General features: G+C 41.6%; 1 protein-coding gene and 1 long non-coding RNA gene across 3 annotated transcripts; one reads left to right on the plus strand and one right to left on the minus strand.

The window, feature by feature from the left end:
• Positions 1-1,905, minus strand: LOC148354650 (uncharacterized). Its single transcript, XR_015852321.1, has 4 exons — positions 1,830-1,905; positions 867-1,089; positions 481-566; positions 1-367 (listed from the first exon to the last, which is right to left on the minus strand). It is a non-coding gene; the product is annotated as an uncharacterized LOC148354650 (long non-coding RNA).
• Positions 1,906-1,943: 38 nt separating this feature from the next.
• clcc1 (chloride channel CLIC-like 1) lies at positions 1,944-16,590 on the plus strand. 2 transcript variants are annotated; one of them, XM_088350577.1, is made up of 9 exons: positions 1,944-2,204; positions 2,279-2,362; positions 3,128-3,241; positions 4,406-4,621; positions 10,464-10,604; positions 10,684-10,783; positions 11,212-11,309; positions 13,403-13,549; positions 14,246-16,590. In XM_088350577.1, exons 1-9 carry the CDS (start codon positions 2,076-2,078, stop codon positions 14,729-14,731), a joined length of 1,515 nt encoding a protein of 504 aa, XP_088206703.1. In that variant the 5' UTR covers positions 1,944-2,075; the 3' UTR covers positions 14,732-16,590. The 2 variants fall into 2 exon arrangements, with proteins under 2 accessions (XP_088206703.1, XP_088206704.1); XM_088350578.1 differs by lacking the exons at positions 1,944-2,204; positions 2,279-2,362; positions 3,128-3,241; positions 4,406-4,621 and adding an exon at positions 7,748-8,061.
• Positions 16,591-17,410: the final 820 nt, after the last annotated feature.

The raw sequence follows: 17,410 nt of genomic DNA on the forward strand, positions 1-17,410 counted from the left end.
GACGTTCATCACATTTTTATTGATTTTAAAAAGGTATCTGACATTATGTCAAGACACTTATGTGGGCCACCATGCGGAAGTACAACATGGGCCAGAAACTAGTTCAGACCATTGAACAACTGTGCATTCAGTGCGGTACTTCTCAATGGTACCATTAAAGCGTGGTTTTGAACTACAGCTGGTGTGAGACAAGGCTGCATTCTTTCTCCAACTTTATTCAACAAATTTCTTGAGAGGATGATGTCCAAAGCTCTGGACTGTCTGGAGCAACATGAAGGAACACTTGGTATTGGGGGATACAGCCTCAGTAATCTCCTTTTTGTTGATGATATTGTGCGATTGTCAACTCGGAGATCTGGTCAATTTCCTGGACAAAGTATGGGATGGATATCAGCACAGAAAAAAAAGTAATGACCAACAAGCCCCAAGGCATCACCACAAACAGAACCATCAACCACAGAGCTAAAACCTGTCACCAACTTTAAATATCTTTGAGCTGTCATATCAGAAGAGGAGTCAGAACCAGAAATCAAGGCCTTACTTGCAGTTGCCAGACTTAAACCCATCTGGAGGGACAGAAAAATACCAGTGAAATAAAAAATCTGACTCATGCAAGTGCTAGTTGCTTCCATCTTCCTCTACACTTGTGAGACATCGACTCTCAGCAAAATCGGAAGAGAAAATCCAGACTATGGAAATGCAATGCTACAGGAAACTTCTATGCATCAGTTACTTAAGTGCATGTGACTAACGAAACGGTGCAAAACACCATCACAGGGCACATTGGACCCCAAAAACTGTTTTTTTTTAACTGCACAGATGTAAACTTCAGCGTATCGTCATGTTACAAGTGAATCAGGACTTACCAAGATAATTCTCCAGGGCAAAGTCCAAGGGGGCAGAAGGAGGGGAAGACAGAATAAGAACTGGACCAACAACGTTAAGAAATGGACTGGTGCCAATTCTTCCATGACCCAAGAACATGCTAGGGATCGTCAACAGTGGAGAAAGCTGTCCAGAGTTGCGTCCTCATCATCAGGTTAAGGGATCCCCGTAATTAGTTTTTTTGACCTTTTGTTTGGGGGAAAGCTTGATGGACAAAATAGATTGTTTTGTTTACTGATGAAAGAAATTTTCTGTTCATTCTTTTGCACTTATGAATCTAAAATTTAGCTACAATTAAAGATTGACAACAAATGTTTCTTTTGGCTTTGATTTTAAGGGTGACAGCAATTATTACCCTCAACATCTTTTGCACAGCACTGTTTTCAGGGATGTGTTTCATGAATTAGCGTTCTTTAAAATGTACAGTGTTTTCTTGTATTTTGTAGTGTTTTTGTTATTGTACTGAAAAGTAAATATTTTTAAAAGACATTTTGTTTTGTCATGCAGGGATTCTAGGTTAAAGATGCTTATTATATACAAGTTTGAATGAGTTAAAGGTCACAACAAAGTGAAATAAACAATGCTATTATGATTTAGTAGGATAATAGTTTTTTATAAATGAATTCATTTTGTGCCGAATATTATGTTTTTAATAATATATTGAACAAGAGACTCCCCAAAACCTTTTCCATTTTTTATTTTTTCTTAATTCCATTCTTTTCTCTTTTTACCAAAGCGTTTTGCTTTCTTTTCCCACTTTTTTCTTATTTTGTTCTCCATTTTTCCTTTTATTTGATTTTTCTTATTTTGTTTCTTTTCCCCATAGCTTTTAAATATTTTTTTCCTGCTTTTCCTTTTCTTATTTTTTCTCTTAGTATTTTTAATTTTTCTTCATTTCCCCCTCATTTTTCATTTTTTTTAATTCTTTTGTTCCGATTTCCTACCTTTCTTTTTTCATGCCTTTTCCCCACCTCTCCCACCCCAAGCTTTTGACGTATTTTTTCTTGCTTGGCCCTATCCCCTCCTCTCCCCGGTAACGCCCCTAAAGGGAACCTATCCTGTTAACGTCATAATATCGCGACTAAAGTCACATCCCGCGTAGGTATTGTGCTTTGTTGACAACAAAATTGTCGTGTTTTCTTCAATCATCTAGATTCTTAAATCAAACGTCAGTTGAAATCGTCACCAGTATGCTCCTAGTCGCCCTTTTGGGCCACCTTATTTTGGTTTCGGCTGAGATACTGGACGACGACTGGGTCGATCCTTTTGATTTGATCAACTACGACGCTAGCACGAAAACTATGAGGAAGAACAATGAAGTAAGAATTAGAAAATTGTATATATTATCAATTGAAATTAGTTTTATCAAATAATTTGTCTTTTTTCCTTGTAGAAGCCGGCAACGGATATTAATGAACCAACATCACAGAGAGAGAACCTCGACTGTATTAAAAAGTTGTCCGTGTTAACTACTCAGGTAAGAAGCTTGTCATTGTTTCAAAACACCAAAAATATGTTTTTTAAGTAATATTAAAAGAATAAAATTACCAAGTTTTCACAATGTTTAAAGTTCGGATGCATCGTTTGTCCTTAAAAAGTTGAAAGTAACGTTTTCTCTTGGGTATGATTTAACAATGTTCAACTGAGTTTTGAAGAGCTCTTATCCTTTTTTTCCACCGCACCTATCCCATTTTAGCAAAGCTGTTGGAGCGAAACACATTTGGTAGGAGGAGGGGATGGGGCTGACGTCTTGCAGTTTTTTGTTTTTATTTGTTACTGTAGCATGAAGATGGTGAAGGTAAAATGAGCCCTGCTTCAAGAACAATTCAAACTCCAAGAAAGCTGAAAAAATAAGTTTTTTTCAGTGTTTCTAAGAAATGCTCGTATATGCACAAGCATCATGAACGAGCTGAATGAGGGTGCAATGATGACATGAGCTAGGAGATGGCGGCAGTGAGTAAAAAGAGTTCCAAATTCCATACAAGTCGAGTCATGGTTGTTTGTATAGCCATTAATCTCAGTTCCTTCAAAAGACCGTGCACATGCGTGTAAAATTGACGCAAGTTTCCAATTATTATTATTTTTTAACTGATAACATTTATCATCCTTTAAATGCTTCCTTCGGTTTCGGCAATAATGTACTTTTGCAATAGCAATATGTTAAATATGTAATATATTTTTGATTACTTTATATTAATTTCAAAACATTTGATCAGAAATCATGTGATCTGCTTTTCTCCAGATCGAAGCTCAACAAAAGAATTTGAATCTCATCTCCCAGTTGCCAACAACATGCGATCCAGTTTTCAAAAGATTCCTCAGCAAACTCCTCAAGGATGCACTGAGAGTTCAAGTGGTATGTCGCAATTTTTTCTACTGTTTCCCTCTTTGGGCTCGCCTCTGTGGTTTTTAGCACTCCTGCTTCCTCAGTGTCACTTGCCTTGCACAGCTACTCATGCAAGCAAGCATCCAAAAGTCTTGTCATTCAGGCATCTTACATTTTATTTTGTCCACTATTTCCTTTACTAGCCACTCATGTTAACCAGTTTGCTGCAGGCTACGGCTAGCTGCTATTGTTGGCTCCTCCTGCTTTGTTCTTCAGTTTCACTCGCCTTCCATAGCGGAACTTTAGGGTCCTGTGATTCATGGATCTGCCACTCTTTCCACTGTTTTCTTCTCTAGCCACTCAGGTTATCCACTTGACTACAGGCTATAGCTCTCCGCTGGGCAAATACTTTTGCTCCATCCTTTAATGTCACTCGTCTTGCACAGCTTTACATACAGGAGAAGAGGCCTTCTCTTGCCACAATTGTCAGCCACTTTACTGTAGGTTATAATTCACTGCTGTTATTGTTAGCTGCAATGTATCAATAAAGCTTGCTTCATCCTTTAGTGTCATTTGCCTTTCACAGCCGAGTTCGCGATTTGAACATCTTAGACTCTTTTCCCGCAGGGTTTCTTTTACTAGCCGCTCTTGTTAACTACTCGGCAGTAGGCTATGGCTCGCTGCTTGCTGCTGTTATTGTTACAGTTATACTTTTTTCCACCCTTTCCTTCTCAAGCCACTCATATTAGCCACTTTTTTGCTGGTAGCCTTTATTGTTTTTGTTGGATGCTCTTTCCTCCACTAGCCACTCATGTTGACAATCTTTGATGCAGGTTATGGCTCACTTTAAGCCACTTTTGTAATTGTTATATGATCTGCTCCCCCTCCCCCACTTTTTTATTCTCTAGCCACTTGGCAGCCGGCTATAGCTTGTTGCTAGCCGCTTTTGTTATAGTTGACCGCTCTTCAGTGGCCTTTAGCTGGCCTTTTCAGTAAATCTGCTGCTAGATGCCAAAATTAGCCTTTTACACTAGCTCTGACCAGCTCCAACCATTGGCTCTTTTCAGCCGCTTTTGTTAAATCATTTTACATCTGAATTTTGCCAAGTGGTATCTTCTGGGCTTTCTAAGCTACAATCACCTCTAGTACACGCTGTCACTTTAACAGAATTTTTTGTCATTTTTTTCAACAAAGCCTGAAGACTCTGCCACATACGACGCCACCATCCGACTAACCGGACAAGCCGTGACGGAGATTCAGAACTTTCTAAACGGGGGAGAAGAATGCCGCACGGGCGCCCTTGACAATGCCGTCAGTCAGATCCTGGTGGAACTCAGGCCGCATGATTATGAGGCCTGGAAGTGGCGCTTCGAAGACACTTTTGGCATCGGGCCCGACCCACTTTTGAAGGTGGGAATAAGAAAGTAGTGGGGATGACCAGTGTTACTGACAAATTTAATTCGTTCTGGAAGTAGCTTCGTACCCGGAAAACTTTCTAAGTAAATACGGATTTTGAAATGTAAATGCACTAATTTGTTCCAATCCCCGCTAAACTACAGTATTTTTTTAATAAATCATAAGAGCATTAGAACATGAAACAATTACCGTATTTTCCGCACTATAGGGCGCACCCCCAAAAAATAGTTTTTGGTCCTATATTTTCCATACATAAGGCGCTACAATGGGAACGTCGACAAAACAGCCAGATAGTTCAGTCAAACTTATTACCCCCTTAACATTCAGAAAGCTTGCAAAGAAGCAAATACGTGTCTCAGACATGTACGGAAACAGTGTCTGTACGATGTCACCAATCACTCAAATGCATCGTTCCAAATATTATTCGGAAGTTTAAAGTCTTGGGATTCAAGAAATGCCAAACATTTCTTAGTTTCCATTTTATTTTTTTGCTGGCAACTGTAGACAGCAAAGTAAGAATTTTATTGTGCAGGGAAACTGGGTTTTTTACTGTGCTTATGTCAATAAACACTCTGAATTGAATTTAGTTTAAAAATAGCCTCATCACAGAAACATCAAGATCGTTCTAAAACAAGATACCGGGAAAATATGAAGCCGCATAACTCACCTAAGTTCTCTTGGAGCCATCACGTTGAATAATGATACGTAACCATGGTCTTCTCACAACCGTGAGTGTAGTAAATCCAGGAGAGTAAAATATTTACAAATACAGAATAGTAAAAAATGTTTTCTCTATGCCATAGTGCAACCCAACGTGTAATTCTCATTCATATTTATCGGCCAATTGCAGCCTTTGTTTCGCCCCTTTAGCCTATGCGAGCCTGTAAATTACAAAAAGGATCCGCCCCCTTTACCTCTGAATAACTTTAGCCAATAGTGACTGATTCAAATGATGATTGAAATGAAACGCCGGTATATAAATCCCAGTATACACCGCGGACTACTTCGTCTTCGGGGGAAAATCTAGTCGGCGGCTGCTTGCCTTAGTTGCAAGACTTTGCGACTTAATATTGACCCATATATAAGACACACTTTATTATAAGGCACATGGTCAGCTTTTGAAAAAAATAAAGGCTTTTAGGTGCGCCTTATAGTGCGGAAAATACAGTACATTTTGAAATTAATTAGCCGCATAATAAACAGATAAACAAGTGGCACATAATTTGAAAAAAAACAAAGAGTAAGAGAAATAATGAAAATGGTACCTTTTTGCCTCGCGTTTTAAAATAAACTGATCCAATGACATCTGCTTTTGCTGGCTTTTGACAATCCTCCGGAAATGCTTGAGGCAGACGTAGCGATAGCCCGACTTGTCAACACGTTTTGCAGGTGATTTCTTTCTACAAATTTTGAGACCTCATCAAATTTTGCTAAAATGTCTTTATTTGCTGATTGAATGATGGCTGCATCCTCCTCCACACTATCTTCCCGGAAACCCTCGTCCTGGTGGCCTCTGAACTGTGACTTTGACTCTGTGAGCTTGATGGGAGCATGCACGCGCTCTGGTTTGCCGGGCAGATTTGAAGCGATAGTCTGTTTGGCTTCGTTTGTCAAACTCTGGGAATGTCTTATAACGTTGCGTGCTGTACTGCAATTTCAACTTCATATCCTAAAACGCCTTTGTAACTGGAGGCAAATTTTCCTGTTCAGGTACTTCAAAACCTAAAACTTTTGTATGTAGAGTTATTTGAACGTAGATGTACCACAGTATCCGTTTGCTTTTTTTTACTAAAGTTTAACTTTTTTTTAGGTTCCATCAATTAAGAGTGTTGTGAAATAGGAAAAAAAGTTAATTCAAATAAGTTAAACGTACAGTTTATATTTTCAGTATTCTGACTTTTCTGACTATTCGGACTTTTCCATGATAAGCATTTTGTGTAATCATCATGGATATACAGAAATACTCACTACCAAATAAGACCGACAAACTGTATTGCTGGTGAAAAACATCAAAGTATAAGGGAGTGCAGTTTGCTGTGCTTTACTGAAATGTGGCTCACGTCTAGTATCCCGGACGCTAACGTTGAGCTACCTGGCTTCAGCACGGTTAGGGCTGACTGATACAAAGGCCTGTGGGAAGCGAGAGGAGGCCGACTTGCCATGTACGTGAACACGAGGTGGTGTAATCCTGGGCATGTAAATACAAAGATTTCCATCTGCCGCAGGCACATCAAACTTTTGGCTTTAAGTTTGCGTCATTCTTACTTGCCCAGAGAGTTTGAACACGCCACTTCTGTCATTGTTTACATCCCACAGGCGTGGCAATGCGGAATGAGCAAGTGACGTCATCCATTCCGCTGTTGCCAAACTACAAACACAGCACCCCGAGGCTATTGTGCAAATCTCTGGGGACTTCAATTCCGTGACCCTGGAAACAACTTTACCTGCTTTCTTCCAGTATGTGGACTGCAACACCAAGGGTGATAGGACTATTGGCCCGCTGTATTCAATCACTTAGGACGCATACAGTGGTGCTCCATTGTGTGCACTGGGGAAAGCAGACCAAAACCTTATTCTGCTTCAGCCTCACTACAAACCAAAAGTGAGGGGGCTACCAAAGACCACATGCTCATTCAGGAAGTGGTCTACTGAGGCAGAGCAAGCTAAAAGACTGCTTTGGATCTACGGACTGGGATGTACTGCAAGGGTTCAACAGTGGGGAAATTGAGGTGGCAAACTGCACTACTGACTACATCCACTTCTGTATAGACACCGTTGTCTATGCCAAAAAGGCCTGGATCACGAGCAACATCAAGAGCCTTCTGAACCAGAAGAAAAAGGCCTTTTAAAGACTGCGATCGGCAGGAGCTAAAGCGAGTGCAGAGGGAGCTCAAAGTCCAGCTCAGGGAGGTGAAAGAGCAGTACAGGATGAAGTTCGTGAAGAAGCTGCAGAACAACATCCAAAAAGAGGTGTGGGAAATAATGAAGACCAACTGCAGCACTAAGTGGGGTGCAGCCATGGAAGGATACGTGGGGAGAGTTAACAAGCTGTACAACTTTTTTGACAGGTTTGACCTGCCTGACTGACAAAGATGGGAGTAGGCTCACACAAGGTGTGGCATGGATTATGGACTACCCAACAGGCAGAACCCAGTATGTGGGGTCTTGTACATCTGACACTGTGGTCAGCAGCACGGGAGAACCGCAGGGGACCGTGCTCTCTCTGTTCCTGTTCACCCTGTATACGTCGGACTTTAAGTACAACTCTGGAGTCCTGCCACGTGAGATGTATCAGGAGTGGGCAGGGGGAAGAATACAGGAAATTGATCCAGGACTTTGTCTCATGGAGCGACGCTAACCACCTGCACTTGAACACCACCATGACCAGGGAGATGATGGTGGACTTCACGAGGCCCAGAGATCCCCCGGAACTGGTAACCATCAAAGGAGAATGTGTAGAGTTTGTCTAGACCAGGGGTGGCCAACCATTCAGCGACTAAGAGCCAATTTTCGTCTGTGTTACTACAAAGAGCCACATCATAGTTGTTAACGGGGGCGAGTTGATTATTTTTTTTCTTTGTTACTAAAAAGCCACATTATACACATAAACATCTTTTAATCATGTACGCACGCATACACAAATCTCTACTCGACTAGATCTGATGAAAATAACCACACCAACATGATAATATCAATAATTTTCAACAGTTAACATTGTGAGCACTGTTCCAGATCCATTATCGACTTGAGGTCTGAGAGCTTGGGATAGTCCTTGTCCTTTTCTTCCATTAACAGTTTCACTGGATCCAAAAGCTCAAAGAAGTGAGATAGTACCTGGCTTTTTGACAGCCACCTCACAGTGCAGTGCAGCGGCAGGTCACCTGGAAGTCCTTGGTCCAGTTCAGCGATGATATTCCTGAATATCCTCCGGTTAAGCGCATGTGTGCAGATGAAGTTGACGATTTCCATCACAGGTTTTATGACGTTGTCAAATTTGAGTGATTTAGACACGAGTTGCTCCCTGTGGATGATGCAGTGGAAATCCCAAAAGTCTGGAAATGTTTGATCAGCTTTGTACAGTCCCACAAGCCCGTTCATTGATCCGATGATGGCTGGCGCTCCATCCGTAGCTCTTGCAGTTAGTTTGTTTGCAGGTCAGCGTGCAACTTTTATTCAACAGCTGCATTAATATCGGATATTCTCCGTTCCATACTGTGGCGAGACAGTTGAACATCTGATTTGCTCTGTTTTAGTTTGTTGTCTACAGGAGCCAAGATTTCGAAGGCGTCAATGACGCATTTTTAATGAATTCTCTTTCGTTGTATAGCTTTTTAGCCCGTGCTATGTTCCAAGCTAACTGATACGAAGCAAGCGTTACGGTCTCAGTGTTTCATAATTTTTTTGAAAGAAATGCAACTGTTTTTCTGCTTTGCTTTTCGTAGTCAACAACTTTTTTCTTACTAAGTTCAGTCCCTTTTGGAAATTCCTGTTCGATGTTAGGGTGGAGTGGGCTGAATTGACGCTGAAGATTTGAAGCTTTGAAATGTGCTAATGCCGTGTTACGTATAAGGCAGATAGGCTTGCCATTACGTTCAATAAAATAATATAAACTGTCCCATTCTGGCATATTTTAGTTTGGCTGTGCCTTTTTACCTGCCATTTCAAGAGGTAATTTCACATAAATTGACTACAATACATTTTGTCAAACAAATATTTTCTCGTCGCTCGTTTTACGTCACTAAAACAGACATTCATTGTCGGAGTGCCATCTAGCTATAGGGAAGGCAAATTACAGTGCCGGCTAAACATTCTTGATGCATGTCATGTTACAGCTTCGAAATAGCCGCATTAAACCAGTTTATAACAGCTCCTAAAGAGCCGCATGAAACTAGTTCAAGAGCCGCATGCGGCTCGAGAGCCGCGGGTTGGCCACCCCTGGTCTAGACCTACAAATACCTAGCTGTGCAGCTGGACAATGAACTGAACTGGTCTGCCAACACAGAAGCTCTGTGCAGGAAAGGACAAAGCCGACTGTACTTCTTCAGAAGGCTGTTGTCTTTTAACATCTGCAAAAAGCTCCTGCAGATGTTCTATCAAACTGTTGTGGCGAGGGCCCTCTTCTATGCAGCAGTGTGTTGGGGAGGCAGCAGCACTAAGAAGGATGCCTTTCGTCTGAATAAACTAATGAGGAAGGCGGGCTCTGTTGTGGGCACAGAGCTGGAAAGCCGGACAACTTTGACTGAGAGACGGCCACTAAACAAGCTGCTGTCAATCATGCACAATTCACTATATCCCCTACACAGCATTTTCTCCAGGCAGAGGAGGAGCTTCAGTGATAGAATGCTGTCGCTGTCCTGCTCCACGGATGGACTGAGATCATTTCTCCCTCATGCCATGAGGCTTTTTAACTCGATCATGGAGAGCATGAGCCTATATTAAACCCTAACCTTACATTTTCATATTTTGCTTTATTTGTATTAGTGTTTATTTTTGTAACATTGTACAGTGAAGAAAAAAAAGTATTTGAACACCCTACTATTTCCCCCACTTAGAAATCATTGAGGGATCTGAAATTTTCATTGTAGATACATGTCCACAATTTATTTGTGTGAAATAGCTGCAAATAAGTATTTGAACACCTTCAAACACAAGTTACCTTATTTCCTTTTTAAAGACATGTTAAATACTTGGAAACATATTAAACATATTTTTTTTTCCAAGCTTATAGCTGGTTTTTATATTCGTTGAAGGGGTGGTTGTCCAGATGAACCCTAATGTCTGTTTTAAAAAAAAATAAATAATAATTTTACATTGTCTTGTATATTTCCTTTTACAGCTATCGTTGAGCATTCTGGTCCTGATGCTGATCGTCTGCACTCAGATGTGGTCCTGCATCTCCTGGCTCGTCCAGTTCAAACGGCTGTTCACTGTCTGCTTCCTTGTCAGTATCGTCTGGAATTGGTTGTATCTGTATCAGGTGAGTTTCGATCCGTTCTCTGATAATGAGTTGTGATTTTGTCTCATTCAATATGATATATGTGTGTGTATTTTGTCAGATTGCTTTTGCCGAGCACCAAAACAACATGGTAAAGATGGAGAGTTTCAACAGCAAGTGTAAAGGAGTAAAGACCGTTGAATGGCAGGATAGTTTGAAAGGTTTGTTGTTATGGACAAATTGTTATTATGTATTAAATAGGCAGTGTGTAAAATTTCACAAGAGTTTGTTGTAGCTTAGAATGGTGTTAAGGTGTGTGCATTGGAATAAGATGCATGACATAAGGCCGAAGGATACAAATTAGCAGAATTCATAAGCCTACTTCCATATTTTCCAATTTTGGGGAAAAAAGTGAGCTAGAAAGGGTAAACAATAGCAGCTAGCAGCGAGTCAGCCTAACATGAATGACTAGAGAAACGGTGGAAAATTAAGTAAACTCTGTGATCATCCTATGTAGTGCAACGGAGTACATGATTTTGCATATTATTTGACTCAATTGTGTGTTTTTTTTTCAAACAAAGTATTTTAACACTACTATGAGATGCTATATTGTTCACACTGGGTCTTTAAGATGATTTTTGATTTACAGAGTGGTTCCGAAGCACTTGGACTCTGCAAGATGATCCTTGCAAGAAGTACTACGAGTTCCTCATGGTCAACCCAATGATGCTGGTACCGCCCACCAAGGTTGGAGTGAGGTGTTGTTAATGAACAAAGCGGCCAATATGGGCTAGGCTCCCTCTCTCGCTCTCTTTTCCTCCTTGTGTCTCTACCCGCCCTTTCTTTTTGTCTTCCTCTGCTCTATTTTTCTCTCTATCTCTTTCTCTATATCTCTTCCTCTCTCCTTTTTTATCCTTACCTCATTTTCTCTATTTCTTCCCTCTTTTTTTGCTTTCTTTATTTTTAGCCATAATTCCTATATTTTCTTTCTCTATCTCATATCTTTCTCTTTCTTTTTTTCTCTTTTTATCTTTCTCTCTTTTAGCCTTCTTCCCTTCTTTCTTTCTCATTTCTATTTTTGCTCTTTATCCACATTTTTTCTATCTTAATCTCTAGCCTTCCTCTTCACCCTATTTCCCTTTCTCATTCTCTTTCCCTACCTCTGTCTTTTTTATCCTTCCTTCTTTCTCTGTTTCTCTCTCCCACTTTATTTTTCACTCCTTTATGTTTTTCTCTTTTTTCTCTTTTGTGTTTTCTCTATCTTCTGTCTCTCTCCCCCTCTCTCTCTCGCTTTCTCTGTTATTTACTTAGTAGAAATGTTGAACAATTTTAAAATTTAGCTGAGGTAAAGGTTAATTGTAAATTGAAACAATAAAGGCTATTATAATATACCTGTACATTTTCCAAATGAATCCTCCATCAATCCATCCATTAGCTGCACTGCTTATCCTCAGTAGGGTCGCGGGTGTGCTGGAGCCCATCTCAGCTGTCTTCGGGCAGTGGGTAGGGACACCCTGAACTGGTTGCCTGCCAGTCGCAGGGCCAAAAAAAATCAATTTGGTTAATTATGTTTCATTATTAAATCAAGATGGCGGCGCGTGCAAATGCTGCGGCTTCACGGGCTCCAGTTCGTCTTTTGTTTTTCAGTGTCCCGTTATCCCTCGTATTTTCCCTTCGACTCCCTTCGCATATACAATAACATCCACAACATCCCAAGGGATAAACAGACCACCGGATCTCACCTGCCAACAACGACGGAGCAAAAGAAAAAGGCTGCCAGTCGGGTCTGGCTAAGAAGGCGACCACACAGACCAGCGCTCCCAAACATGCTCCTAACCAACACCAGATCCATCGTCCACAATGAGTGAATTTGAGCTGCGGATCGCCACCAACAACGTCCGCAATTGGAGTATTTTTGTCATCACGGAATCTTGGCTTTCCCAACTAGCAGGACGCACGCTTCACCGGCACGCACGAGACGGAGACTCTGGTAAAAACAGGGGTTGGAGACAACGCGCTACAATAACAGCCGAAGCATTGACACACACTGCACACTCGATATGGAGTTTCTAGTAGTATCGTGCAGACACTTCTATCTACCAGGAGAGCTAACTGTGGTCATTGTGCTTGCTGTTTATGCTAAAGTTAGCACAGCGCTAAATCTCCTGCCCGCTGCAATCAATAAACAGCAGCTTGCACACCCCAACGGAGCTTTTAGATAGATAGATAGATAGATAGATACTTTATTCATCCCCGAAGGGAAATTCGAAATTTATTGTCGCCGGCGACTTTAATCGGGCATGTTTATGGACTGTACTCCCCAAATCCATTCAATACGTGGACTGAGCAATTTGGGAAAATACACTGGACTGTGTGCACTGTAAGAGCAAACATCCAGTTCGATCCACCATTTCTGTTTGTCCCTCACCCCCCCATGACCCCCCCTCCGGAGGAAGCAGAGCCTATTTACAACAAAGACAGTTAAAACATGTTCTTTGTCCTTTATCTCTTTGTTTCATTATCCTCACTGTAAAATGTGGACTTGGAGTCGTCCAATTTCGTTGTTATAATATACCCCATGTTGTAACAATGACAATAGAGGCATATTCTATTCTATTATTATTGATAAAATCTCATTAAAATCAAAAACAAAAATCTTATGAACTGTTTGGGAGCCGTAAAAGCTGGCTATTTTCAGTGAACCAAGCCAAAAAATGCCTGTTTTCTAAAGACAGCCACAGATCCCATCAATACAAGGTTGGTGTCAGCAGGAGTGCAGTTGTGATTTTCTTCTACCAGGGGCGCCGTGGCCGTTCATTTTGGTGTTTTCTTTGCTCTAGGCCATCTCTGTTACCCTGACAACATTCATCACGGAGCCGTTGAAGCATTTTGGGCAGGGCATAAGCGAGTTTCTAAGAGCGCTCCTCAAAGATCTTCCTGTCACGCTGCAGATCCCCGTCCTCCTCACAATCGTCCTCTCCATCGTGGTAAATAGCGGCATTTAAAAAATATTTTTACTGTTTTTACTGATCTCTCTTATTCAATGCCTATTTTTTTAGCCTCTCTTGTTATCTAATTGGCTGGAGGCAATGGATTGCTGCTACTGTAATTGTAAGCTACTTTTTCTTGGTCCCCACACAGCTGTCATGCAAGCAAAAGTTGCTGAGTCCAGGGATTCGGCATATTTGGCTTTGTTTCTACTGTTTCCTTCCCTAGCCACTTATGTTAGCCACCTAAATGCAGGTTATAGCTCACCGTAATTGTTATTGCTACCTTTTTTTTAACCTACTCTTTAGTATCACACAAGCGAACTTCGCTAAGTCTCTTTGTACAGGGATCTGATGGAGGTTATTTCCCCGGTTTCCTTCTGTAGACCCTCATGTTTGCCAATTGCTTGCAGGTTATGACTCGCTGCCAGCTGCTTTTGTTATTTTCACTACTAGAATGAAAAAAGCATGCTCTTGTAACATTTTATTGGAATTTTAGTCACTTCTCCGGGTAGTCATTTCCACCAGTTCTGATCAACTCCATCTATTGGCTCTTTTCAGCCGTTTCGGGTATATTCAGCTGGTTCGGTAACTAATGGGGGTCAATAGTATCGTTCATTTCCTATCGCTGGCTGAAAATCGATCTATTGTGGAGAATTTTCACACTTTTTCACTTTATTTTTTATTTTATTCCAGGTGTTTATGTACGGAGGCGTGCAGGCAGTTTTCCAGCACGGCATTGCGGCACCTTTCTGCCGCCCTCGAAGGGATCAGCTCCTCTTACCGCAAGAAAGGCCACGCCCCCAACAGATCGAGGACCGAGGTCACGACGGGGGAGGTGACGTGGTTTGGCTCTGCCCCCAGGCTCCACAACAAATCGGAAATCAAGGAATTGGGAATCAGACCTGCCGAACCTGCCACACTGAAATAACCGGGCCGGCGAGGATAGTGGTGGAGACCCTGCGCACAGCAGATTCCTACCACTTGATTGACGGATTCGTGGAGGTCGGGCAGGGAGAGGGGCCAAAAACTTTGGCAGTTGGAAAGGGTCAGGGGCCAAAACCATCGACAGTTGGCCAGGGGGAAGGGCCTAAAACTCCAGCGGACTCTGGTGCTGATGCGTTTCAGACACTAAAAACCATGAAGCGCATGCGTCTAAGACGCAAAAGAAAGACTATTTAATAGCAAAACCAGCTTTAAAATCCGGACTGGAAATTCAGGATGGGGAAAACCTCTGCTGCTTTGAAGGTGAAAACAGTCGAGAGTCCTCCTTGGGACTCCCAGTTGGGCGACGTCACCGTGATGAGTTTGGACCAAGAGCAACTAGGGTTTAGTTGCCATGGAGACAACAACGTGACAGCATCAATACGAGGAGTCATGTTTACAGTGAAATTTAAAATCAGATTTTTAATTGAATCAAATACTTATTTTTTTTTTAATTGTTGGATATACAGAGACCCCTTACTTCTTTTTGCTTCAGTTATCGCTGGTTCACTCCTTTGTAGGAAAAAAATATTTAATTAAAAAAAAAAAGATCGGATTGAAATAAAAAAAAAAACACACAACGGATGCTTCCTGCACCACGAGGAATGTTTCAGTCAGCCAAGATTCAAGCTGACTGGAGATTCAATTTGAAAATTAAGAATGACCAAATAACAAGTAATTCTTTCCTCACCGATGGAAAAGCTCCCAGGAAATAACTTGCGCTGTGGCTCAGTCTCATTGCCCCCTTGACTGGCTTATTCATATCATAGTATTCTAGCGTCTTTTGTACTGCTTTGTGACCAGACACCTGCTCTGCATTCACTGCATCTCGCTTAGCGTTTGCATCCTGCTTCTTCATCATGCTGAAGTTTTGCTCTCTCTCTCTCTCGCTTTCGTCTCATGCCCGCATCAGAAAAAAGGGTCTGACATTACTTTGTGGATTATCCTTCGCCAGTGGTTCTGGTCCCCATTAATCGCAAAAACTGAGGGATATCTGTATATCATCGTTTAAAGTGGAAGGCAACCTTAAAAAATGTAACACAGGGGTCTCAAACTTGAGACCTGGGCAGGTGTGGGGGTCTATTTGCAGCCCTCAGGATGACAGTTTGAGGCCTCCACCTTATATTAGGAAAGTTAAAGACACAGAGTATAGTATTCCACCACTAGTTCAGGGGTGTCCAACTTTTTTAGCTTGAAGGGGACCCATGGTAAAAAACATTCTCTTAGGGGCTGGACCAGGGGTTGGCAACCTATGACAGGCGTGCCAGTGCTTGGCCTTTTGGCTGAGAGTAAGTGTCCCGGCTCCTAGGCTTTGTAGGGTATTATGAACTGACCGATAATGGATAATGAATAACGAAGCTAGAACAATAACCCTTAAAAACCCCAAACCCCATATGGAAATGCATGACCTACAAACGCTCTGGAAAGTCCGGAAGCACCAAGTTATTTGATGCAGGCTTCTGATCGGCTGAGTATGCAAAATTGCTGAACGAACCAAGTTCTGAAATTTCCTAACTGAACGAATATTTTAAAATAATAAAGCGTAGAAGAAGAATAAATGTTTGATTTGTGGGGGGAGATTGTTTTTTTTTTTCTTGAAAAAGTTGTTGGCCACCCGTGTGGAGACATTTTGTAAGTTGTACGCCTGATTTCAAAGATGCATGCCCCAGGCGTCAGGGCAGACGTTATTCCAGACACTGCTAAATCACTTGTTTTTTCATTGCAGTTCATTGTTGATGAAGAATGGTTGATTCTTGTGGTCAAAAATTGAAGTCATGGATGTGTACAGACCTTTCCACAAGTTGCTCACATTTAATTTTTAGTTTATTGATAAACAAGTATAGCGCTAGATAAATAGGTTAGTTATACGATTTCAATTTTTATCCATGTTGTATATTTGGACTAGTGTAAAATGACGGCTCAAAGAAATGTGCAAGTCATTAATCTTGGTGTGGCTCACTGATTTACAAGGAAATTTGATAGTGGCACTCCACATCGAAAAGGTTGCTGACCCCTGGGCTGGACTATTAAATTAATGAAATAAAAAGTGTGACTCAGCTGGAGGGCTGAAATTTTTTTCAGAGGCTCACGATTAGATTATGATACAGGTATGTTAGATTGGCTTATGAAACGCTTATTGAGGGTTTTTTTTCCCCTCAATATGTTTTTCATTAAGGTTTAATCTCTTGCAGTTTATATCTCATCTCATCAGCTGCACCGCTTATCCTCAGTAGGGTCGCGGGGGTGCTGGAGCCCATCCCAGCAATCATTGGGCAGGGGACACCCTGAATTGGTTGCCAGCAGATCGCAGGGTACATGGGGACAGAACTCACTCGCTCAGTCACACCAAGGGACAATTTGGACCGGCCAATTCACCTGAAATGCATGTCTTTGGAATGTGGGAGGAAACCGGAGTGCCCGGAGGAAACCCAGGCAAGCACGGGGAGAACATACAAACTCCGCACAGTAAGGCCGGGAGCTGGATTTGAACCCATGCAGGAGGTTCCCACGACCTCAGAATTGTGCCGCACACGCGCTAAACACTGCGTCGCCGTGCTGCCCGCAGTTTATATCAACTGTGCATATGTAAAAAAACAAATATCAATCAAATTTCCATTACAGTTAATTTAACAGGGAAAGTCATGCTGACTGGAAAGTGACAAAAATAGCATAAAAACACCAATCGAAATGATTGATTTAACGATTTAAAAGTCTGTTTTTTTATTGATTGACATGTTAACCTGTTAAATGTAATGAAATTATCTGCATTTATACAGCGCTTTTCAAGTCAAGACTTCCCAAAGCGCTTTACAGTGTGCTTCACATTTCCCAATAGCGGCCGTGCAGCCATGCAAGGCACTAACCTGCTTATTGGGC

This window comes from Urocampus carinirostris, chromosome 12, assembly GCF_059441175.1.
Source record: "Urocampus carinirostris isolate Australia breed hairy pipefish chromosome 12, RoL_Ucar_1.0, whole genome shotgun sequence".
Classification (NCBI taxonomy): domain Eukaryota; kingdom Metazoa; phylum Chordata; class Actinopteri; order Syngnathiformes; family Syngnathidae; genus Urocampus; species Urocampus carinirostris.

Coding starts and splice junctions, on each gene's coding strand:
- clcc1 (XM_088350577.1), top strand. CDS start 2,076: ATGCTCCTAGTCGCCCTTTTGGGCCACCTTATTTTGGTTTCGGCTGAG. Junction 2,205..2,278: donor CTATGAGGAAGAACAATGAA/GTAAGAATTAGA, acceptor TTTTCCTTGTAG/AAGCCGGCAACGGATATTAA. Junction 4,622..10,463: donor GGCCCGACCCACTTTTGAAG/GTGGGAATAAGA, acceptor TTCCTTTTACAG/CTATCGTTGAGCATTCTGGT.